The sequence below is a fragment of the Mustela putorius genome, unplaced genomic scaffold (genome assembly GCF_011764305.1).
Source record: "Mustela putorius furo isolate JIRA1106 unplaced genomic scaffold, ASM1176430v1.1 tig00003942_pilon_pilon_pilon, whole genome shotgun sequence".
In the NCBI taxonomy this organism is placed as follows: Eukaryota; Metazoa; Chordata; class Mammalia; order Carnivora; family Mustelidae; genus Mustela; species Mustela putorius.
The window spans coordinates 19,739,854-19,765,466 of NW_025422087.1; the positions used below are offsets into that span (position 1 = coordinate 19,739,854).

The window sequence follows — 25,613 nt, forward strand, 5'->3', positions numbered from 1 at the left end:
CATTAGGCATTAGTACACCAGCCTCTATGTTCCTCTGTTATGGTGAGTGACCCAGATTTAAGAAATCTCCTATAGCTTAGTGATGGCATTTCTACAAGATCCATGTGACCCAGCCTGGATCCCTGCTCCAAAGAGACAAAAGACAGAGAGAGAGAAAGAGAGAGACTCTAGTACTTGACTTGTCCTATCATTTGCTGAAATGAGCCAATATTTTAAGTAGTCCAGCGTCTCCCTTAAGGCCGCTAGGTGATTTCAGTGGATTTTTTTTTTCAAAGGGATAGAGATGAGTTAAACCAATGGTTTCAGACTTGGGGATTTCACAGAGCAATTCAAGTTCAAGTTCCCCTCCCCTCAACCAACCAAAAAAAAAAAAAAAAAAAGAGGGACTCAGGAACGTTTTGTTTAGGAAAGTAAAGGTATTTTTTTCTTTTAATGCTATTGTCTGTTACCATAACTTTATAAAAGAAATGGCATTTCATTGTCAAATGATGTAGAAGGACTCAATCTCAGAAATCTAACAGAAAATGCATGGAGCTCTATGAAAACGCACTCCTTTGTGCCTGTTTTTCCCATTTCACTGAAGGCTAGTGAAAACTTTGCAATGCTCTGGCCACACCTGCAGCCCCGTTTCTGGGAATCTCTGCCTTAAACACTCCTTAGGTCCCTGACAGCTTTCAAAGATCTCATTTGTGGCTTGGCCATTTGTATGCAAATTCAAGGCCAGTAAGGCCATCTTCCTTTGTTGCTCCTTGAAGCCACAGTGACAGGTAGACTGTGCCTAAAGAGGGTGGTCACTGAGGGGACATTTTTTTTCTTTCCTTTCTTGAAGTACACTTGGGGAACACACACTTTCATCCATTCCACAGTTATGGAGCACCTCCTGAATAGACCATCCAGGGTCTATTTCAGCAAATGGGGAAGCAGAGAAGAATCTTCCAGCCGTACAATACACCTGTCACGAAACAAGAGAGACAAAGTTGCTTAATGCAGCAACACAGCCCATTGCGGCGCCTGTGTCTCTCTGGGCAGAGTCAGAGATGAGGGGTTTGGGGTGTGGGGAAGTGTGCACGTGCAGCACCCACCAACACTCCATTTCCATTGTGCACACCCGGTAACGCCACTGACAGCAGGCATATCTTCAGATAAGGCAGACAATGATACATCCCACTGTTCTAATTCTGGAACCGCTATGCCACCTCATTAATATGTGAAAATGTGTTAAAAAGCTGCTGATAAACAGCTGCACAGAGGCAGAAATAGTGGCTCCCATCGCATTTGCAAGCTTTATTGGCTCTCAAACATGGCATGAGAAACGAAGCTTTGCCTGCATGTATAAACTGGGTAATTTGCTGCAATACTCCCCTTTATTGGCAGACATTTTGCCCTATCATGTCTCCCCAACCACACAGTTTCAGGACACTTCTGATTTACACGGCTCTGTTAACTGCCTCTTTCTTAGAAAGAGCTGTCATATCGACAGGCATAGTTGTTTTAAAATTCCAATTTATCAATAAAATGGAAGATTGACTAGCTTTCATGCATTGCACAATTTCTAATAACGGAGTTTCTATTCGCCCCGAGAGCATTTGATTAAGGAATTAGGTGCAAGTTATATATAAATCAGCGTGAGCCCCAAGTCAACTGAGGCCACAAGAAGTGCATTCTGCAGACGGGAAGAGGGAAATTTTATCCCAACCCAGGATCGGACCTGGAGTTGGCAAAGAGGCTTATCTGAAATGTTATGGCCAGAGCAGATTTTCATTTCTCACCACACTGCTCCCCAAGGTCAGGGCACAAGCCCCAATTTACCTTACCTTTGGGATGGCTCTGCTCTGTATTTCTCCAGCTACACTTCCCGCTGGAGAAAGAGTCCCAAGAGAAGCTCAATTCCAATTACCTCCTTTCTCCCCCGCCACGTCTCCCCTTTTACATGACAGATTGATGGTCTTCTCGGGTGCTTCCTTACTGCACCTGGAACACGGGATAGCAAAACTGAGCTCGCTGAATTGATTTCCACCGTGTCCCTATTTAGACCAGCCCTGTGCAGGTGATTTTCATCACTGACCTCCCCCTGCCTCCCCCTTCCCACCGAGGAATTACAGCCTGTTGGGAGACCTTCTTTCCTGGATAAATATTAAACTGCCAACTGGTAGCTGCTCTTTTCCTTCTGGGTTGGGGATTATGTATTTGTGTGATTTTTATATTGTGTTTGTTTTCTTGGCAAACAGCTCACTTCTCATTAGCGGGTGGCATGGTGGGGAGAGGAAAGATGTAACTCTAGGGGCATGTTCTGCTTGGTTAAAGGCAGATAATAAAAAGGTGGCTTTTTTTTTTTTTAATGCACGGAGTGCAAAAGTATATAATTTAACTAAGCGCAAAAAGCCTTGGATCCTACAATTATCCAAGCAATATCCAAGCAGTGCTTGGAGCAGAGTAACTTAGAAATGGGATTTTCTTTTCAGAAGACTAGAGATGAGTCTCTCGGCACCTACATCTTTCACCTAGCTCTCCTGGACCCCATCTGCACCCCGCACCCCCTGGAAGAGTACAAAAGCAGGCTCTGGGTCGGCGTGTCCCACGTCTAGAAAATGTGAATGTTTCCTGGCAATGCCAAGATTAGGAGACCTTAGAATTGCAGATGCAAGAGGATTAACTTAAAGCCCCTGGTATAAAATCTGACCTAATTAAGACACTACCGGGGCAAAGCATTCCAACAGCAATTACACAGGTTGTAAAGGGGGTGAAGTACCTTTTAAAACCAAGAAATGCTTCTGCCAAAATTAGGCATCCCTGAGGGTCGAATGAGGAGTTGTAAATGCAGGACATCTCTCGACTTGACCTCAAGCGAGGTGGGGGGGTACCTCCCTTCCATCAGCTGCCATAAAGGCTGCTTGCCTGGGGGTCTGCAGAGGGCGCTGGGATCTCTCTTCCAAACATCTATCATCTTTCCCATGGACAGCTTCTCAGAAGCTGCAATGCAAAAAGCTCTCATTTGTGCCTCTGGCCTCCTTTACAAAGCCATTCATTCATTCAGAGATTTTCTTTTTTTTTTTTTTTTTTTTTTTTTTTTTTTTTACATTTACTATATACCAGGACCTAGCTCAGCTTCTAAAGATGCAGGAATGGATCAAATTCTAACAATAAGATGCCTCCACATAGCAACAACCCCTAGGCCAGAGGTCATTTGGGGATATTTTCTTACAAGCAGTTTTGAGTTTCTCATGATAGGAAATTATTCACTGAGCTCTATTTTGAATTTTGAGCCCTTATTAGGCCTACGCATTACGCAAGGTACTGGAAATCGAAAGATGAGTAAGTTACATCGACTTGTCCCTGAGAAGTCACACACCTAATGGAGAAAATAGACATGTGCATAAACACACAAGATAATGAGTAATGTCCCACAGCTGCAGATGGGAAACGGGGGAACTGAGATTCACCCTGGCTGAGACTGGGAACATGGTTCAGGTGGTCCCGCTGAGCTTTGCAAAACAGGCACAACCACCTTAAACTAAGGGAACAAGAGGTAAGGGCCTTGCCTCCGGGACCAGATGGCACTGAGTCAAATCCCAGTTACTCCAAGTACTGTGTGATCTTGAGGAAGTTACTAAACTTTCTGTGCCTCTATTTCCTCTTCCGGGAAGGGAGGTTAATAAACCCATCTCTCTGAGTTGTTTTAAAGATTAAAGAAGAGACACCAAGGGTGATGCTTGCCCAGCCCCATCACTGGCTGTGCAATGTTACACAAGTTATTGGAACTCTGTGCTTCATTTCTACAAAATACCCACTTTATTGTATATTGAGAATTTAAAGAAAAACACATATAAACTTACACTCTTGTATCAATGCATAGCAAAAATCCTATTATTATTGATGTTTTTATTACTACAAACACAGCCCCAATGCAATAATTTTTTTTAAAAAAGCTTTACCTTTTAAATTATATTTTCGTATTGAAAGGAAAAGCTCATTAGCCTGGAAATCTGAACTTTAAAGGGATTTAAGAAAATTGATCAGGCGCCTGGGTGGCTCAGTGGATTAAGCCGCTGCCTTCGGCTCGGGTCATGATCTCAGGGTCCTGGGATTGAGTCCCACGTCGGGCTCTCTGCTCGGCGGGGAGCCTGCTTCCTCCTCTCTCTCTCTGCCTGCCTCTCTGCCTACTTGTAATCTCTCTGTCAAATAAATAAATAAAATCTTTAAAAAAAAAAAAAAAAGAAAAGAAAATTGATCAACCTCTTTGGGCCAGGGTCTTTTCGTGGATTAAATTTCCTGTTCCAGAACCTTCCCTATCACCTCCTTCCTGGGAGGTAGAATCAGGGTGCAACACATCAACAGCACGTGGGACAACAACTATCGTGGGATATTCTCGGGGACAACCTCCCAACTCATCTGTGTGCTTTGGGAGCTAGTACTTGACTTTCATTTATCCCCACCCTATAGGAGGTCCTAAATAAATGTTGGTTAAATGGACGATTCGGAGGTTTTGACCAAGGAGTTCGGGGATATTGAGAAATTCAATTAACTTACTTCAAGTAGCCAGGTTTGCTGGTGGAATATGAGCCTAGAACTCAAAGTCTTCTTACTCTTGCTATAATGCCTTCCCAGAGACTACAAAGTCAGCCACTACAGCGTGTTAAATCGAGAGTGGTTGTTTCCTTTGCAAATAATTCTTTATTTTCAGGGGCTTAACATCAACTACCTGTAAATTACAAACTACTCTAGTGTATTTAAACACCGGCTTAGAAAATGTCAGCCTATCTGCAATTTGTAGGCAATATACCCATTACACAAAGTATGTCCGGCTGGATCCTAACTCAAGATATTAACAGACGTGTGTTATAGGAAGGGCTAACACCACATGTGGGCTGGAGGGTTGTTGCCATCTGCAGAGAAGAAGCTGAAAAATCACATTATAAAGTCGTGACTGGGAGGCCCTGCTTTGTTCTTTAATTCATGGGTATTTATTTAAATAGCCAAAGAAATGGCAATGTACTCTGGAAGCCCAAAACTCAAATTATTTCTCCTCCAGGACAATGAGGTCTCCTTGTGATCCTAAATCACGATTGTGGAACACAAGAACAGTGAAAAATGAAGTCAAAAAACAGTCAGTGATCATCTTTTACATTCCCAAATGGGCTCTTGGAACTCAGAGACAAATTTTAAAAGTCAAGATGTTTAATTTCCAAGAACCCAGTTTTCAAGAATATAAGAAATGACCTAAAATGTTCTATCCAAATGTCTGGATTTATTGACATAGGATCTGTTACCTCGTTTTCTAGCCAGTGGGACTCTTGTGGGTATCTACATAGTATCTTCCCAATCTCTTGGGAGCAAACAGGAGTCCTGAAGAGGAAATCCAAGGCAGGGGTGTAGCCTAGATGAGGAGATACATTGTTACATATTAGCCACCAAGTTATATAAATAGATGAAACCCCTTTGTTATTAAGGGGGTATAAGGTACTAAGTTCTTTGAACATGTTTTTAAATCTAAAAGTTCTCACATTAGGTAGCAATTTCTGTCTATAGGTCTGTCTCCTTTGGTAGGTAGCGTATGAGTAGTTTGAAGTGTCAAAACTATCTCTTTGGGAGGCACCTGGGTGACTCAGTTGGTTAAGCATGTGCCTTCAGCTCAGGTGATGATCCCAGGATTCTGGGATGGAGCCCCAGCCCCAAGTCAAGCTCCCTGCTCAGCGGGGAGTCTGCTTCTCCTTCTCCCTCTGCCCTTTTCCCAGCTTGTTCTCTCTCTAATAAATAAAGTCTTTTTTAAAAAATCTTGTTGGGAAAGAAGTACAGTGCCTGAAGTATCATTCAATTAATATTTGATGAATAATGGAACAAATAAATGTATGTATGTCCAGGACCAATGTGGCTAAATGCCCAGATTCTGAACATTTGATTCAGACTCCCTGGATTCTGACCCCAGCTCCCTCCTTACCAGCTGTGTGCCTTCGGACAAACTGCTCAGTCTCCCTGGAGTTTCCAGAGTCCCCATGTCTAATATGTTACAATAATACCAGCCGGCTCACGGAATGCATTGCACAGTACCTGACACAAAGTAAACATTCCGTATTATTACTATTATTGAATTCAGGATGTCCGACCACTGAAACTACCAGAAACTGCCAAGCATTTAGGTCATTTCATCCCTGATTCTAGTCAAGAATCGTGAACCTTCATTTCATAAGCTGAGACGGGATTTAATGGCCTTCCAGAATGTGAGAGAGCTCTGGGCACAGGTGGTGGTAAGCAGCTGTTCCCCATCTCTGCTGAGGGCCAGCTGAGAGACTTAAAGAGCTACATGAGTGATTTGGGTATAAAGTTTTAGGAATTGCTTCCTAATGTTCGAGGGTGTGAAAGTCTAGGTTGCTTCCAGAGCAGCCGTGGAATCCCCCTCTTGAGATTCTTTAAAAAATTGGATCCTTAATCGGCTCAAAGGTGGATAAATACCAGGAACGCACCTCACGGTCAAGTAACAAGCAGTTTGTACGGGTCAGTCCGGTGATGCTGCTGTTGACCTAGTTCCGGTGAAGAGCTATTACCTGGAGATTCATACAGAAAGGAAGAAAGTATGGAAAGCAGATTCCTCTACTTAGTGAGATTGTAATAAAGCATCTTAATATGCTGTTAATTCTCATTCAAAATAACTTCACATCTCATTAAGAAACCATTTCTGGAGGACCCTGAGAGGATGGTGCGTGGCTCAGGCGCTCATGTGGGAGCCAGCAGCGCTGGGGGCCATGTTCAGGGGCAACCTCAGGTGAGTGCCTGCCTCCTATGGTGTGCAGATCATGATGTTTGCAATTTCCAGCTCAGGATGGCAAACAGAAGAGGGGAAAAGTCCCTTCCATTCCACTCTCTAGGAGGGGTGGGGAGGGAGTCTCAGAGAAACTCCTGTGAGTGCACAGACCCCAAATTACACACTTATTGTTCTTTGCAAGCAGAAGACTGTTTTTGCATATTTCCTCTTGGGAAGAAAATATTCTGATTTTAGTGAAGAGATGGATGCAGCCTCTTGCTCTTGTCTTGGTTGCCCAGGGGAAGAGAGCAAAGAGAGAAAAAATAAAAAGATTTCAGGGGAGGGGGGTGGTGAGGAGGAAGAAAAGCTTGCAGAGGCTTTGATCCCGAGCAACCTAAAGCTTGAGTTAAGGCTGAAAGGGATGGACGCCCAGGTGACGGGGGAAGCCTGGCGGGTTTGCAGTTTTACAGCCGTGTAAGGGGATTAGATAGAAGCCTGGAATGGTGATATGTGATAAAGACACATAAATGGAATTTAATGGTTTGTTCTCTTCCAAATTACTAAACATTAAGTGTAAATGTTGTCAAATAAATATTAAATCATATATATATTGCAGGATCTCGTTTGCACATCACCACCCAGTTTAAGGAAAATGTAGCTTCTTTGTTCCCTGTAAGTTACTCTTCCTCCAAGCTCACACCCCATTGAAGAGGGAAGAAAAGGAGCTTGCCCACTGATAACGTCTCAGGCTCTTCTCTTTCAAGCAGGGTCTCTCAGTAAAGCCTTCCCTTAGAGAATTCAGCTCTGTCTCGCTTCCCGAAATGGCTCCTGGCGATGGGAAAGGCGGCCTACCTGGAATGCGGGGCAGATGGCTGGTCTGGCCCTGCCCTGCTGGCTGCCATGGGGGCCTTGAGGGACCCTGTGCCATCATTCCCTGCAGGCGTCCACATACACCAGAGGGAAGGGAGCCTATAGCTCCGCCTCGGGCCACAGACAGCCCCAAGGCCAAGCTGCTTGGGCTCTCAAGCCACAGCAGACAGTGGCCAGGCCCAAGCCAGCTTCTCTGACAGGCTGGAAGCCATCCCCCAGCTACGGATGAGGAAAGGGCCCCAAGCCCTGTGCTCTTAGACTCCCCATCTCCAGCTGCTCTGCTCTCCAAGGCTTTTGAATCCTAAAGAAGGAAACCAAGCTTCCTCGGCTGCGCTTGCTTTCACAACGGCTTCGAACCAGCCAAAGTTGCAAAAGGATCAGGACCTTGAGCAAACTCCCCACCATCGCCCTAATTTAAAAAAGCTGTTAACCAACTGAGAACTCGGAGTGACTCGGGTCATCAGACCCTGCCGGACCCAGCTGAGGGCTCTTTCCCACCCAATAAACAGGGACTTGTTTGAAGCCATCACGCGCAGATTAATGGATGCACTCTGACCTTGCAGAGCACCAGCTGTCCATCGTGAATTGGCATAAATAACACGACCTCGTCCCTCTCTAGTGCGTAAAGCCCCCTGACTTCCCCCAGAAATGTTCACTGCCATGTAGCCCTCTGCCTAGAAGGTAACTTAGCTCAGCACTGGCTCTGGGGACACTTCAGCCACCGGATTCTCCAGGAATTATCCCAATGGGAAGAAGAAGTGAGTACACAGGCATCTGATGTTTTTGCCTTCCTCTCTGGTACTCTCCTCAAGAGCTTCTTGGGCCTTTCCTTCTGCTAGTGTTCCCAGGAGCACTAAGCCATGTGACCTAGCATTGGTGGCAGAGAGGATGCAGAAAAAGAAACTAGCTTAGTAATAAAGACACCGATCGAGTAGTAGGGTTTGTTGTTGTTGTTGTTGTTTTTAAAGACTTATTTATTTGAGAGAGCATTTGCATGCACACACAAGCAGGGGAAGGAGCAAAGGAAGAGAACCTCAGGCAGACTCCCCACTGATTGTGGAGCCTGATGTAGGGCTCAACCTTGAGCTCATGACCTGAGCCGAAATCCAGTCGGGTGCTCAACCGACTGAACCACCCAGGGGCCCCATGAAGTAGTTCTAAATTACTGTTCCATTACCTGTATTGTGAATGAAAGATCCAGAGTTTGATTTGGTAGGCAGTGGGGCAGTCTGGATTGAACTTATTAGATTGTCTGCTAATAATGTTTAAGAATATTTTATTTACTTATTTGAGAGAGTGAGAGCACAGAGGAAAAGTGAGAAGGAGAAGCAGACTCCCTGCTGAGCAGAGAGCCTGATGTGGGTGAACCATGGATGTGCTGAGATCAAGTTGAAACTGGTTCCTCTGAAACCCACAGCTGCCACAGTACCACCACTGGGTGTCAGCGTACCAAACCAAAGGAGCAGGGTCTTTTAGGGGAAGTAAGGCAACGGCATTTACCGGGGCCCTCTCCGTCCAAAAAAAATTTATGCACACATTTCCTAATTTAATCTGGGAGATGAATAAACTTTGGGGGGAACAGAAAATGCAATATTCAGTTAATGGAGTGACCGATTTGAATCAGAGGCGCTTTTTTCCTAAATTGAAAAAATAACATTAGAGTAGACTCGGAAGTTAAGAGAATCAGTCCCCAGATTCTTTGTTAACAAAGGGCTCTTCCCAGCTATAGGCTCCTTATCACACAATGAAACCATTATTAGAAACACTTCAGGGGAAGAGTGTGCTCCGTGTGCTCTCTCCCTCTGCAAAAATCAGCCAGAAACAAGCATTTGCTATAAAATTATCTGGTTTAATCACTATCAACATCGGAACTGTGGTACATTAGAGTACGAAACCTGTATGTACAATTACACATAGAAAAACCAGTCTTTGCGAGGAGCAATTTTCAGCAAATCTGACAAACAGCAAGAGTCGTCCCTATTTTGGGCTTGAAAAGAGAACTGGAAATTTCCAAGATGTCCCCCTCCTCCCTCCGCCTCCAGTGACCCTCCCAACACCCATTTGCAAAGGCCTGAGGTAGGAAGGGCCGTATTGACAGTACCAGGCACTCATTCTCCCCTCTTATGGAAGGGGTGGGTGTTCAGAGACATTTCCTATCAGTTATGACACTGATGTTCCATCCGTCTGCATCATTAGGTTCGGTAGTTACCATGACAATATGATGCCTACAGCAATCTAACTTGATAGCCAGATGCCAGAATGTGAAAAAATAGGACCAGCTAAGAAAGTGAGAGAAATATAATTAATCTGAGGCACATAAAAATGTGCACAAAACTAGGACCAAGAGGGAAACTGCTGAAATGTCACGGAGGAGGGACTTCTGCCGGGAAGCAGTAATCAAGTTTCAGTATATAAACTTTGCTAACTAGAGCTGTGAATCGGTCTATAACTAAGACTGAGGAATGCGTCAATGTTAGTCACGAATATCGCTCTGGGCATCTCCCCCAAATAATTTCCTGCCGCAGAGCCCGGTGGGTTCGTCTTGATTCCAGCCAAGGGGTGCTTCTGAAGATCTGAAGCCACCATCCGAGTGCTTCCGCCCTGGCACTCTGCTACCTCCAGGCTGCTGTTCTACCCAGCTTCTCCATCCGACGTGGTACTTAGCCATCATTCCAAAGCTAATGTGAAGAGACTGGACTGAGCTGTGTTCTGGAACGGCCTGTCCCAGTGGAGGCAATAGGCCAGGACGCCTCTTGGGGGCCCCAATAGGGTAGAGGGGCTGGAAATCGAGCAAGGAGACCAGCCTGGGACAGGTGGCCATTCTCAACATGGCTGGGTTGGATAGCGGCGCTGAGCCAGGCGATTCGGTCGGTTGAGACTAGTAGTCGTAGAGAGCTGGGAAAGAACAAAGGTCGTACAAGATTAAAGCCCCAGGCAGGCCTCCATGCAGGGCTGGCTGGTCGGACTAAGCTAGGGCATCCTGAGTCTAGAACACTCAAGCTCCATGTGGCTTCCTGCGGTGATCTTCTAATTATCTACTTTCACCTAACACCTGCACCTCTTAAATATGCAAAAGAAATTCAGTTTTATAAAGAGGGAAGGCCAAATGGGTACATTAGAGCAATCGGTCTGGCCCCAAGTCACTGAAGATCAGGGAATTTAGTTTCTCTCAAAAGTCTGCAGTGATTCCCCAGCCCCAGGCTGGAGTGATGGTATCGCCACACCACGGGTGCCAGCACCATGTATCTCTCAAAGTCTCAAGACCTGTGAAAGGTCAAGAGTGGTATTAATATAGTGACACTTGACCTTGACCGAGCCCTTTCCGTGCGTGAGGCCCTTCACACACATGCTCCCATTTAACCCTCACACCTGCCCTGCGAGGTGGCTACTAGTAACCCCCCTTTACAGATACAGAAACTGAGTCTTACAGAGGGTAAGTCATTGCGCAAGAACCCACACACAGTAAATGGCAGACTAGGATTATAAACCTGAATTGCCTTCATCCAAAATCTGTGCTCCTACGCCCTCTCCCTCAGGACTCCCTTACCTGAGGGACCTGAGATGGGTTGTAGAGAGGAACACTCCCTCTCAAGGGGGTTGGGGGAAGCAGAACACCAGGGTTGAAGTAAAGCTCAGAGGGAACAGCCTGTGATGGAAAATAACAGAAAATCCTATCAGTCACTGCTTCTGCTTCCAGAACATCAAGGGTTTCCCTTGAGTGTCCGCTTTGGTCAAGAGCTGCAGATGAAAAGGGTTTCTTGATAGACCTCGGGGAATTCAAGCAAACAAACATGATTCAAGTGGGCACGGCCAACCCCTGGGTCTGGGGTGACAAATGCAGAGGCTTGGGGGCAGCTGTACCTGGAGCACGTGAGAAGAAAAAGCCACAGTCAATTATCTTGATAGCATCATAAAAATGAATATCATATTCTCTGAAAGTAGTGTTTTAACACTACAAGTGTGCGCTAACCCAACCACAAGAAAATAAAAATGTTTTCCCAGCAATCAGCATGAAAGCCATCCATACCGCGTGGATGATTCATCAAGAACTTTTTACAGCCCTTGCCAAGGTCACCAACAAACTCCAGGCAAGGGCAAGAGGCCGTGCTCTAGACTTCACCTAAGGAAGTCATTATGGGCTACATCTTGTCCCCTTGAAACGTCCTGTGTGGAAATTCTAACCCCCAGTATTTCAGAATGCATTTGGAGGGAGTGTCTTTCAAAAAGTGATTAAGCAGGTGCCTGGCTGGCTCAATCACTTGAGCATGTGACTCTTGATCTCAGGGTTGTAAGTTCAAGTCCCATGTTGAGTGCAAAGATTACTTAAAAAGAAAATCTTAAAAATTAGAAAAACAGGGGTGCCTGGGTGGCTCAGTGGGTTAAAGCCTCTGCCTTCGGCTCAGGTCATGATCCCGGGGTCCTGGGATCGAGCTCCACATCGGGCTCTCTGCTCAGTGGGGAGTCTACTTGTCCTCTCTCTCTCTGCCTGACTCCCTGCCTACTTGTGATCTCTGTCAAATAAATAAAATCATTAAAAAATTTTAAAAAACAGAGAGGTAGTTAATGTAAGATGGAGGTCATTAGGGCAGGTCCTAAGTCAGTAAGACTGGTGTCCTTATAAGAAGGCGAAGTGAGGACACAGATGCACACAGAGGAAGACCACGTGAAAACCATGGCCATCTACGAGCCAAGGAAAGAGGCCTCAGGAGAAACCAACACTGCCAACACCCTGCCTCAGACTTGCAGCCTCCAGAGCTGTGAGGAAATCACTTTGTGTGAGCTGCGTTCTGTGACATTTTGTCATGGTGGCCCTAGCAGACTACAATAGAAGCTTTCTGCCCTCACGGGATGGCACCTCCAGCCCACACTGAATGTTCAGTCCTCGCACATACAGGCGTCTGGCGGGGCCCGAAGCTTCAACCTATCGGCTGCTCACCTCAGGCCCAGACAGGCCTCCAGTCCCAGTACCCTCGGAGGTTCCGCCACTGGACACCGATCCTTGGACTTCGCCCTCACCTAGAAAGCAATGAGTCAGAGCTATTTCCCCTGCTCAGGGCTGAGGAGGCCCCACACCCAGAAGGTACCCTCAAGGCCTGAGAAGCAGAGAGCCCACAGACCCAAAGGACAGGAGGTTGGCGGTACCTGTGGCTCCAGATAAGGTGCCCGGCAGAGACTGGGGCTCTGGGAGAGAGGTCAGTGTGAAGCCAGGGCCAGCCTCAGGCAGAGAAGATGCTCTGGAGGTCTCCTGCATCGTGGAGAAAGACAGGCAGTGTTGGGGGTACTGGTTGTTAACAAATTCATGCCCACAATAGCGGCCTCGACCTGTGACCTGCTGCTCACCCCAAAACTCCACTTGCCACCCCCAAACTCTGTGCCACTCCTCTGCTCTAGAATCAAACAACTACTGGCACCCTAAAGTGAATATTCTTCATCCTAATTTTTAAGACCCGATTGGCCTTTGCCCATTACCAGCTGCCAACTACAGGCCTTAGAGGTTCTGAGGAAACTTCCTCCAGTGGGTCCACGGGAGAGGAAGGGTCCTTGCCCTTAGGCCCTCACACTTACCTCAGAGTCAGGACTGTCTGATGAGTCTTCCCCGGAGAGGGATGTGTTGTTGGTGGGCTTCGAGCGAAACCAGCTGAACCAGCCAAACCCTGAGCTCTGGAAGGGAAAGGAGGAAACATAGGAGCTACAGGTGTGCTTCTCCCACCGATTAGGAGACAGGCCCACCCCAGTATGCTGGTGGGGAGTCGGAGGCCCAGCCAAAGCCCGGGTTTGCAAACCTGCCCCCCACCACCATTTGGGAAGGTGACGGTGGCCACGGAACAAGACCCTCCACCTTCGTGTTCTCTTTCGTGTCTCCTGGCTTTTCTTTCTGTGCCGGACTTTGGGAAGGTTTATCATCTGCCTCATCCGAGGACTCCTCCTCATCCTCCTTGACTGAAACAGTGGAACTCACAGAATTATTTCGTGATCTGGGAATCGCTGGCACCTGGAATTAACATAAGAACAAACATTTTTATGGCACTTGACATGTCGTGAGGGCAAATTGCCTGTTCTCCCTCAGCAACCCCACTTGGTAAATCCATGGAACAGCCTTACAGGCCTACAGGTTACTGATGAGGAAATCGGGCTTAGCTAGGAGAAATGATTTGCGGGAGGCCACAGGACAAGGTCAGAGCCCAACCCCACCCTCCTGCTATCCCCTAATCCTCTCTAGGCTTCCGGTTGCTGTGCTCACCCCTCCCAACATCAGAGTTCCAGAACTAGTCTGAGGCCTGGAACAGAGCATGTGGAAGTGCACCGGTGGAGAGGAAGAGGGACAGGACACACCCCACAGGTACCCACACACCCAGAAGGACAGAGACCGACCCTCACTCACTAGCAGACTTGCTCAAGACCAACTGTGAACAAATGCAGCAGAGGAAAGCATGTGCCCATGGACCCGTGGGCCCTTATATTTGTGTGCATGGCATAAAATTCTCCAATTTAACCATTTTTAAGTGTACAATTCAGTAGCATCAGTAACTTCACAATGTTGTATAACCACCGCTAATAATCCATTTCCAAAACATTTCATTAACCTCAGCAGAAACTCTGTGCCCTGTAGACACTAATGCCCCATTTCCCCTCCCCCCAAGCCCCTAGTCACCTCTAATTTTTTTGTTCATGAATTTGCCTCTCCTAGGTACCTCATATAAGCAGAATCACACAATATTTGTCCTTTTTTTTTATAGTCACATTTCATATTCCAAAAAGCATAATTGGTACACTTTTGGAAAATAGCTTGGCAAATCTAGAAAAATCTTCAATTCTTATTGTGGGTACAGCATTTACTAGGTAGTAAACACTAAGCACTTTCATACGGTGATTTGTTTAATCCTCTAAAGTGTCCTGTGAGGTAGGCTATTATCATCCCATTTTACATACGAGGAAACGAAGACACAGAAGGATTAGGCAACTTGTCTAAGGCCACACAGCTAGTAGTTGGCAGAGCAAGGATTCAAGCCCCAGCAGTCTGACTTTCCTTCTGGGCATTTCTCCCCGTCGAGTAATTCAAGAAATAGACAAGGCTTGCACATCTGTCACTAGAATGTCCACCACTGTATTTTATACGTGAGGGGAAGGGAAGGGAACTCAGAGAGAGGAGGAAAGAGAGAAAAGGAAGAGAGACACTCATGAAATATTTAGCAATGTGCGAAACCTAGTGCCCCTTGCCATGGCCCCCAGAGCCCTGTGTGATCCAGGCCCTATTGCTCTGGCCTCAATTCTCAGCCCACTGCTCCCCAGTTTCTACCCACAGTAGGTCCCTTGTTCTTTCTTCATGGCACCAAATCAGCCAAGTTTCAGGGCCTGTGTTCTCGCTATTCCCTCTGCCTTGAACGCTGGTTCCCCAGATACTTAACTGACTTTTATCTGCCCCCCCCTATTCTGACTTCTGCTCAAGACCTCCCCAGAGGGCCCCCCCTTCCCCGGCCACTCCATCTAGAGTAAAATCCCTCACAGTTGTTAAGTCACCTCCACTAAACAGAAACACAGGAGGGTAAGTTCCCTGTGTACCCCCAGCACAGTCACAGGGAAGCTTGGGATCTGTGAATGAATGAATGAGGGAATGAATGAATGAATGAATGAACAGATGATGGTGCTTTCACACAATGGACTTTATCATACCAATATTGAAAATCATTAATGGGGGCACCTGAGTGGCTCAGTTGATGAGGCATCTGTCTCTGGCTTCTGCTCAGGTGGTGATCTCACATCGGTGAGAAAGAGCCCCATGCGCAGCTCCACACTGAGCAGGGAGTCTGCTTAAGGTTCTCTTTGCCCCTCCCCCACCCTGTAAGCTCGCTCATGTTCTCTCTCTCAAATAAACAAATCTTTAAAACTAAAATAAAATAATTAATTTTTAAAATTTTTTAAAAAATAAAATAGGGGCACCTGGGTGACCCAGTCGGTTAAGTGTCTGCCTCGGCTCGGGTTGTGATCCCTGAGTCCTGGGATTGAGTCCCACATTGGGCTCCCTGCTTCGCGGGGACTCTGCTTCTCCTTCTTCCTCTACTCCTCCCCCACCCCACTCAAGCTCGTGTGCTCTCTCTCTCAAATAATAAAATAAATTTTAAAAATAAATGACAATAAAATAATAAAAATAAAAATCACTTATGAATGACATAGAAAACCTCATTTTATAGTATTAAATAACAAATGGGAAATAAAATTTTATTTATATACACATTTAGAAACACAGGAGTGATATTTGGTTGATAATTTATGATACTTTTTCTTTATTTTTCGAATTTTCTATAACAATAATGGACTATTTTTTCAGTCAGAAAAAAAATAAGGAAAGCATAAAAGTTTTTTAAGTCCTGCAGCTCCATCACTACATGAGACATTTATATGACGTAACCACTATTTATGTGATCAGATTTATACAGTGAAACCGTCCAGCCAAGCAAAGCTGAAGAACAACTCAAATACCCATTGTTGGGGGAGGGGTGTGTTCTTGGGACAGCCAGCTAGCACGGCCAGGTGGGGAGGGCCACCTCCAAGACCTTCCAGCCTAACTGAGGAGAAAGGACCCAGCTGCCATAGATTTTTCTTGGGGAAAAAGTGAGGTAAAAAAATTTACAGGGGCACCTGTGTGGCTCAGTGGGTTAAAGCCTCTGCCTTTGGCACAGGTCATGATCCCAGGGTCCTGGGATCGAGCCCCACATCGGGCTCTCTGCTCAACAGGGAGCCTGCTTCCTCCTCTCACTCTCTCTCTCTCTCTCTGCCTGCCTCTCTGCCTACTTGTGATCTCTGTCTGTCAAATAAATAAATAAAAACTTCTAAAAAAAAATTACAAAAAAGAAATAAGCACCAAGGGTCCCCCAGGATTGGGCAAGACGTGGTGAGCCTTTGGTGCAGCAGGTGAGGAGAGGGTGTGAGAGATCTCTGAGGCCAGAACGAAACTCAGCCCTGCCACCCCTCGCCCCATGGACACGGGTTGGTGGACTGAACATAAACAAGAATGTGGCCCTCCTCCCTACCCCTAGGATTAGGGATAGAAAGAAACAAGAACACACACTAGAGTGTGGAAAGGAGAGAGGGTGCCAGGCAGGGGAAGGAGTTTGCACGTGGCTGAGAAATCTGGGCCACTGGAAACCACCTGAAGCATTAGTGTAGACCTCAGCATCTGCTGTGCTGTGCCCTCTCACCTGAGGCTCGGAAACAACCTTTTGACCGTCGGGATGCTGGAAACTTCCTTGAGACACGGTGCTCTCTCCTATGGCACAAAACACAAACAAACATTGTGATTTGAACTTGTGCTTTTCCCATCTAACCTGAAGAAGGAATGGGACACGGTCTGCTTTTCTACCAGCTGCAGGTCCAAGCCCATGGCCCCAAGTGAGCCACGGTAAGTGTGAAATCCACATACAAAACCCTCTCCGTTCCAGCCACCCCAAGGCATGCTGGTCACCTGAACTCTGCTCTGAACCGAGCCGTTCCTTAGGAATCCCAGAAACCAGGGCCACGTGCAGTTGGATCACAGGGATCCTCCTGAGCCTCCTGTCTAGGACAGGACAATATCTTCGCAGGTCAAAGATCTAATCCTGCCGTTTGGTGGTCAGCTCTCCCCCGGTGTCACTTAGCACTGCTCAGCACACTCCACCCCTGTCTCCCATCACTGCCACCCTTGGGAGCAGGACGGAAGAGTAGGTCTGTGCTAGCAAACCCCAACAGTAAGCTCTCGGGTGCAAGATGACAGAGCTTGAGGCACAGATGGCACTTCCCTCCTTCCTCCACCCTGCAGCCTCTCTCCTAGAAACTATGCATCCAAGCGGAGGGCAGGAGGAACTGGGCTTGGCCTCGTTCTGCTTGCCCCAGCGGAGAGGCAGACTGCAAAGGAAGGAAGCAGAGTGCCCCACCCCCACCAGAGGCATGCAAAGTATCAATCCCAAGGCTGCCCCATAGTAGTGGGTCCTCAGTCAGATGTACACCCACCATTCAGGGCTTTATGGGCTCTGATCCCACCACCTCCTCCCTCTCCCACTTCCTCCGCTTCAAAACTTCTCCCCCAGGTCTTACCAAGGGGTGGGTGGAACAGCTGGGTTTCCTCCCAGGCTCCTCCTCCAGGAGTCCCTGTCAGTGCCAGGCTGCCACCAGTCCCAGGAACTGAGTAAAGAGGCACTGGGCCCCCCATCTGCCCCACACTTCCTCCTGCTGGGTGGGAGCTGAGCTGGTGGGGAAAGGCCGGCTGCCGAGGGCTGGGCTGGCCCGGGCCCATCTGCTCCAGGGTTGGCCACAAGGCTGGGCCAGCACCAAGGGTTCCTGAGTTATTCTGACGTCCCGAGAGATCATGGTAGAAAGTGCTTTCTAAGGACATAGAGCAAAGAGGAAGAGCTGAGAACTGAAATATAGCATCAGAATGGACCGATCACACCAGGACCATTCCTGCCCACATCCTCCTTGGAAAGAAGTCACAGAGACAGGGCGCTGGCGGTGGCTGCCGTTAACGTCGATGACAGGCCCAACCCAGCAGTGGTTGTCACACCTCTCACTGCTTATGACTTGGAGTCGACAAAATGATTTCCCTCACCGCCACGTACGATCCCTGAGCCTTAAACGAGTGCATTAGTTCACTGGGAGGATAGAAGTTACCACTTTACTTCATGCCATACTGTTTTATTTTGGATAAACTTTCCCCTTTAATGATTTCCTCATGGACTTGGGTGTTTGAAACATGGGCAGTTGATGGTTAAAATACAAATGAGACCACAGACATGATGGCTCTGCTTTTAAAGAATCAGAGCATCGGCCCTGGAAATGAGTGTGGTGGTCTTCCTTCCGGCTCCGCCATTTTGCCGATGAGATGGACCGCCGTGTGGACGTGTGCTGTGATGGGTCCAAGGTCATGGTGCTGGTGGGGCTGATGACCCCCATGCTCAACTGGGTGAAAAGAGACACGGCTGTTTCCTGGCAGAAGCGGCATTCGGAAACACCCAGCCTGACTCCCCTCCAGTCCTTGACCTTCACAGGTCCCATGACACAATGGTAAAGCCCAGACACAGCAACCAAAGCCGGCGTGCCTTGCCTTCCCCCTGCTTATCCGTAAAGGGTGTGCTAAAGGGTGGGAAATGGCTAGAATCAGAGATGAAGCCCTGTCCTGACCCCACTGTGGAGGAAAGGGCACAGAACCAACTGGGGGAAATACTTCCCGCCCAACCCAGCACCCAGAGGCAGCCTGAGGGGAAAGGAGAGATGTGTTGATGGAAGGTACGTCACATGTGTGTAGCCTTTGAATGCTCAAACCCAAAACGGATAGCTCAAAAAGATCTCCCTGTGTCCCCAACATCCACAGAAGTACGGACAACCCATCATCTCTGGCTTCCTCTCTGGGGAGAAGCTATAAAAGGCTGGTGAAACCAGGAGATCACGACACAGAATAATGAGTATTAAAACCTGAATGGAGGGCAGAAACTCTCACAACGCGGGAACTGAGCAATGTGGGATGCCCGTGGCCACCTGGAGTGGTGGGAAGAAGGTGCCTAGACCGATGCGTCAGGCTTACACTGGCAAGGCAGTGCTCCAGGAAGGGCAAGGCAAGCGTTTCCCAAGTTCCACCTCTCGTATGATCAGGCGCTGAGGGTCAGCCCTCGCACACTTGGGCCCTTGGCGTGGATACCTGGTGTTCCTCTGGCTCCTGCAGCATCTGAGTGAGCAGAATGGAGATCCCCACTGTCTGCTGCTACCTTGTGCTAGTGAAAAAAAGTAAAAATCTTCTTAAGCCACACAAACAAAAGCAAGAACAGGGAACAACAGTTTAAAAATTGAGTCGGGGCACCTGGGTGGCTCAGTGGGTTAAGCCTCTGCCTTAGCCTGGGTCATAATATCAGGGTCCTAGGATCGAGCCACATGTCCCCCACTCATCAAGGAGCCAGCTTCTGCCCCTCACCCCATTCTCTTTCTCTCAAATAAGTAAATTAAATCTTTAAAAATAAATTAAAATTCTAAAAAATAGCAATTAAGTCAAAAAGAAATTTCAGACGGAGTGGCAAGGTAGGGGAACCTCGCCTGAATGCCAAGGGCTGGCAGGAGAGGCACAAGACATCCACTGTCTCCCCGAGGGGCCAGGGTCCCTTGTGTGCAACACATGAAGGGAGTCAGAGCCGCGTGTGCCTTGAAAAATCTACCCTGTCCCGTCTTCCAAAACAGTGGAAGGAAGAGAAGGGAGGCAGCCCCGTTCCAATTATGTTACAATTACTGCCGGCAGCTTTTGCACTTGTCAGAACAAAAAGGAAAGGCCTGGAAATCTTTTAAGCAATTGCCCTACATTACATGAAAGTGACACGGGTCCACTATGATCCGCTGTTCCTAACAGAGAGATGAAAGCTTTAATGGTCATAAAATGTATCTTCTAGGACTGCAGAGAAGGGTGGCAAGGGCGATCGGCAAGAGGGCCCCAGGTCTCACAGGCAGACACAGGAAAACATTTCCACCAGAGAGAGACAGGCAGCAGCTAGGAGGCTGAGCACCGCCCCTGCTTGGGTCCACTTGGGCCTCGTGGGAGCTGGGAGACTTCATGGCCCTCCACGGGGTCGGGGATTTGCCAAGGTCAGTGCCTGCCTACTCGGTGCTAGGGGAGCAAAGGGAGAAACAGGTCTCAACGCCTGGCCCGGCCCCAGCCTCACTCACCAGCAGCTCCTCGTGCCGCCTGCGAAGGGGCACCAGCCAGGCTGGCTCCGGGTCCCTGTCTCCACGGCGTCTCTCTACAACCAAGGGATCGGACAGCTTCAGTCTCTCTGCTAGCTGTGCCAGGTTTCCAGCCGGGTCAGGGGTGGACATAAGAGACAGGAAAGGAGAAATAGAAACACAATGGGGAACGAGGCAGTAAGGGAATAGGAGAAAGACCGCCTTCGCTCCCTTGCAAATTAGATTACAAAGAATAATTGAGAGGTAGCAAATTCAGCAGGTACCTTTCCGAAATTACAGCATAATAAACAATTAACCCATCTGGGTGTTAGATCCTCCGTAAGACATAAGAAGAAAGTGTTACCCAGCTCTGCACCCGTGCAAGGGGGTGTGCTCTTCGAGGCTTCCCGAACTTCAAACTTCGGTGCTCTGGGCAACCGCCTGGACTGTTGCCAAAATGCTAATTCTGATTCCAGAATTCTGGGTGGGGCCTGAGATTCTGCATGTCTGACCAGCTTCCCAATAACGCTCATGCTGCTGGCCAAGGGACTACTATGTCTTGCAAGATTCAGAAGCCCCAAACTTCCCACCTTCCCCACTCCTGGTCCCTGAGCTCGCCATAACCGCCAGCCTGTTGGCAGACACCAGGGGCAGGGAGCTAGGCACCTGAGGTGGGTCTCTCGCTATAGGAGCCAACACTCGGGCTTCACATAAAGCAAAGCAAAAGTTGACAGTGGGTTGCCGTCCTCTCCAGCTAATGGATTTTTCTTCCGTTAATTGGAACAACTATTGGCCTGATTATTTTCTTCCCTAGGAACTAAGTTGATTTGTTTTTGTTTTCTTTTTTTAACATATCCCACATGTGATAAAATATTCCATGCATTTAAAAGCATTTTAATAAGGATCATTTCCCGTTTTAATCACTAAAATATATTTTCCAAGTCCAGCGTCTATAATTAGAACGGTTCATCTCAACGTGCAGTTTCACTGTCCCAGAAAACCAGTTGCAAGACTAAGTTTCTGGCAGAGCACACGCCTGGCTTCCCACCTCCTGATGCCAGCACCCTCCACCCTCTGCCTGTTTCTTTGTGAGGTGTCAGGACTGGGCTTATCGCGCCTGGGCATGCATACGGGGTCAAAGACAGCCATGGGCTCCAATTTTCCAGCATGTTCAAAGGAGATGGGATGCAGAATCGAAGTTCTTCACAACAGCTTTCTCTGAACACCAAAGATAAAACACCTACAGAGAACCCTTTGAGAACCTCACCTTGATGAGTTCCCCTAATAGCACAGGGTGATTGCTGTCTTCCTGGCTAAGGAGGGCCGTGCCGATGGCTTCGCAGTAATGCAAGGCCTGGGACGCAAGGCCGTAATCTGCCAGCCGGGAAGCATAAAGGAGCTTATACACCTGTGAAGAGGAACAGAGCCAGTGACCACGAGTCCATCCAGGCAGGCACAGAAGGAGAGGAATGTAGATAAGACTTCCTGGAAGGCAGCTGACTGCCAGCTTCCACTAACTCTGGCATCCAAGTCTCAAGGAGGGCCTCCTGCCCATTTAGGACATTCTATTTGGGTATGGGCACAATTTCAAATCCAGCCTGCCGGTCCTGCGTCGTGGAGAGAGAGACAGGAGTCACCACCAGCTCAGTGTCCGTAGACTGAGTCACCATCAAAAAGCACCAGGCCACTTACTTCTTATCAGGAAACCCTCCCACCTGGAAAGCCTGGTGTAGGTGGGGCAGAGGACCAGGCACCAGAGGGGACACAGAAAGGAAAAAGAAAAGACTCTGACACAGAGCAGGCTGGTATTCACAGAAGCATGAGGAGCAGAGCAGGATGGAACGTTAGGGTTTGGGAATCAGACAAATCCAAGGTCAAATTTCAGCTCCACACTGGGCGTGCCACCTTGGGTTGGTTACTCCACCCTGTGCCTCAGTATCCTCACCATAATACGGGGATAATAATACTATTCACCCCTTGGATGTTGTAAAGATTAGATAATCCATGCAAAGGTCTTAGAACAAACGGTACCCAAGGGGTGGGAGCCAAGAGCACGTAAGTCCTCTGAACGTCAGTTTCCTCTCTTGGGAAAGGGGGTCATCATGCCCACCTCAGGGGATGAGACATAACCCTCTGAGACACAAAGGCGCTGTGCCCGCACCTAGAGCACACACACTAAAACCAGCACCTAGAGCACACACACTAAAACCAGCTAGTCCCCTTACGCTCAGCCCACAGGAGATTGCAAGGGGATGACCCAAGAAGGGAGAGAGATGAAAGGACTATTCTCGAAGGAGCTGGCCCGACACAGCTTTGTCGGGGAAGGAGAGTCTGGTAAATCTCTGAAAGAAGACACTAACGGGGTCACTTCCTTCCTCTAACGAATTCACTTGTTTTCAAGGTTTGGATTTGTGCTTTGTGTTGTGCTGTGTGTGTGTGTGTCCAGGTGCACTCTGGGGACAGGCACTGAAGGAGTCTTGATGAATGTGAGGTGACAACAGGGCATCCAGCAGAGAAGTTAAGAGAAAAGAGGCGAACCCACAGCGTGCACACCACTTGCACAGCCAAAGCCCCAAGAGAAAGAAGGGCAGGGGAGGACTGGGGTAACAGCTGGGAGAAACTTTCCAAGCTCGAAGACAGGGGTCCAAAAGAGATGGCAGGAGCAGGTCAGATGGAGGGAGCAGCCCGGGCCGTGCCTGGGCTGGGCCCCCCTACTCCCACCTCTGGCAGGACGGCCAAGGGGCAGAGGAGAAGGGAGAGCTGTCTGGGGAGAGCACAACAGAAGGTTCTGCCAAGCAAGGATGAGGAGTGGGTGCCCTGGGGCACCAGCTGATTTCCAGAGGGGCCGCTGCCGTGTGTTGCTTTCGTATCTTAAAATACAGACCTTAAGGAGACCTAGGACGACATCCTAACTCTTCCCACACTCAACCTAAGGAGGAAAAGTGCTGTCGATGGCTTAGCCAGGGCTACACTATGCCAAATAGCAAAGCTGGAGATCCCGCTGCCGGCGGTCCTCGGCCGCTCAGACGGCGGCCGACCGTGGGCTCGGTTACCTGGAAAGAAGGGATGAAGGATCTGGGGCGGCCCAGCGTCTGACAGTACTCGAAGATTTCCGTCCTCTGGATAGCCTCGCTCGTTGCGAATTTCAAAAACTCTTGACTAAAACCAGAGAAGAATAATAAAGGAAATTGAGGAGGGAAGGGAGGGGAGGCTTTCCAATCCTAGCAGACAAACACCATTCGTGGAGGAGCTTCTGCCTGGCTGGATCTCCAGCACGGCTCCGAGACAAGAAAGACGCTCTGGGCCTCTGGAGGGAACGTTCGGCCTCCTCTCGTTCCACCTTCTTGAGGCTGGGGATGGAACAGAACAGAGCCCTGCACCAGAGGTGCTGGGGAGCAAAGCTGCAGGAAAGGAGGGGTTCTCCACCTTCTTTGCTGGAGGGTCCCCCAAGGCAAGCTGCTCTCCATCTCCCTTCGGGGCGCTAGGTGCTCCTCTTAAACATGCTGGGAGCGAGTCCTGTGCCCTGAAGGTCTAGAACGCACAGCTGTGCGAGGCCACTTCTGGTGTGAACAGAAGAGAAGAGGGAGTGATGTGGGGCCCCAAGACAGGAAGGCGTGGATGAGGATGGGGAGGACAGCTGAGCCCAAAATCAAAAGACAGTCCCTATACTGGTGTTCTTTCAGCCGAGGAGGAAGCAGGCTGAACGAAGGAGATCCAAGGGGCTTCCAGACCCTTCCACATGCCCCTACATCTTGTCGTGGTATTGGAACCCATGGCCTCCCAGCTATCCTCAGAAACGCCCTCGTGCGACAAAAACACAGGAGGGAGACGAATGAACCCCTACGCACTTCTTGCCGCATTTGGCACAGACGGGATGTGACAAGCCAATCAGAGGCCATCAGAGACCACGGCCAAAGAGAGCCACCCACGAGACTGTATGTTTCCGCAACGGTAGGCCGCCTGGCACAACAGTGGTCAGTCCGGGCTCTGCTCCAGGTCCAGCGTGACTCCACACCCGCTGTGTTAACCTTGGATAAGTTATTTAACCTCTCTGTGCCTTGGTTTCCCTCCTCTATCAAGTGAAGATTAAAAATATACCTTATTTATAGGTAATGATTAAAGTCGGTAATGATTAAAGGAAACGGTGCAAATAAAATGACTGTGTAAAATAAAAAACAAAAATAAAATATAGAAAATGATAAAATAAAATAAGTAACGGGGGACTTTGAGTAGCTTGTGCACCAAGTCAGTGTAAGGATGTAAGGAATAAGCATAAACTTCTTCCAGCTTCCAGTTCTGCCCAGGGCTGACTCTGAGCCAGGCCCAGGGCTGCCTAGCACGGAGCCCCAAGCCACCCTCTCCCTGATGGCACTAACGAGTCAGACGAGGTGACCTCTGCTCATGGAACCAGGGTGCCACCCAGTGGTCAGAGGGGCACAATACACCCCAAAGGAACACAAACGCAGTTTGGGGGAGCCCGAGGCCCCCGGTTGGTGTGATGCAGCACCCACTGGGCACCTCCCTGCCCAGCCTCTTGAAGAAAAGACCCCCAGAGGAAAGGAGCAGCAGTAGGTGAAATTCACACAGGAAAATGGAAAAGGGGGCCATGAAACCCAGCGAGGGCTCAAACAATCCCCTGGAAAAGGTCCTTCCTGCTTCCTTCCCCCAGAGCATCACATACCTGTGGCTACTGCCAAGCAAGGCCAGATGGTCAGTCTTCACGGTGTAGTGGCCAAAGGGCACGTGAGCCATGAGGTAGCAGAAGTGAGCGGCCTCCACCAGCCCCTTCCCTGCTGCAGGAGGAGGAGAGCAAGCCCCAGTCACAGAGCCCGGCTGTGTGGGGACCCACTTGCTGGGCGTGACGGGAGAGAGATGAGAGGGGGCTTGGGGCTCAGAGGGGAGCATCCTCACAGGGGTGAAGGGGACAACAGCTCAGGTCAGGAGTCACGCCCCAAACCACGCATTCTTGGCTTTGACATAATTCCGTTTCAGCTCTCTTTGGCCAAAAGAGGCCTCTAGCGCTTATTCCCCTCCTGAATTTGTGATTAGGAATTTGCTAAGCATTTTAGTCCTTCCTGAAGGTGAAAAGGGAGCAGATGCGTACACCTGAGCAAAGACACGGGCTGTGGGGAGCTGCTGTTTTTCAATTAGACTTCTTGGGGCACTAATGCTCCTCCTGCTGAAGTCGAACAATAGGAAACTTTTCCCAGGGCTCATAAAATTCACGATAATTACCAGCTTGTTCCCACTTCCTTCCAGAATGCTCTCCCATACATTTCCCATTACCTCAAAACTGAATTAATTCAAGTAGTAAAGTACCCAGCACAGTGCCTGA

At 48.5% G+C, this 25,613-nt stretch overlaps 1 protein-coding gene and 1 long non-coding RNA gene across 2 annotated transcripts in view; both read right to left on the reverse strand.

Moving 5' to 3' along the window:
- Nucleotides 1-408: 408 nt before the first annotated feature.
- Nucleotides 409-5,375, reverse strand: LOC101678095. The gene is made up of 3 exons (XR_200149.3): nt 5,268-5,375; nt 1,815-1,971; nt 409-952 (listed from the first exon to the last, which is right to left on the reverse strand). It is a non-coding gene; the product is annotated as an uncharacterized LOC101678095 (long non-coding RNA).
- A 4,059-nt stretch (nt 5,376-9,434) lies between these two features.
- The window catches only part of SEC16B (SEC16 homolog B, endoplasmic reticulum export factor), a 41,338-nt gene continuing 25,159 nt past the window's right edge, over nt 9,435-25,613 (reverse strand). Inside the window, 14 exon segments of the mRNA XM_013061196.2 lie at nt 9,435-10,465; nt 10,468-10,501; nt 11,154-11,252; nt 12,543-12,622; nt 12,749-12,851; nt 13,172-13,267; nt 13,446-13,598; nt 16,804-16,871; nt 17,675-17,962; nt 19,272-19,344; nt 20,282-20,395; nt 21,546-21,686; nt 23,332-23,437; nt 24,960-25,071. Of these exon segments, the coding sequence (XP_012916650.2) occupies nt 10,080-10,465; nt 10,468-10,501; nt 11,154-11,252; nt 12,543-12,622; nt 12,749-12,851; nt 13,172-13,267; nt 13,446-13,598; nt 16,804-16,871; nt 17,675-17,962; nt 19,272-19,344; nt 20,282-20,395; nt 21,546-21,686; nt 23,332-23,437; nt 24,960-25,071 (1,853 nt within the window). The 3' untranslated portion in view covers nt 9,435-10,079.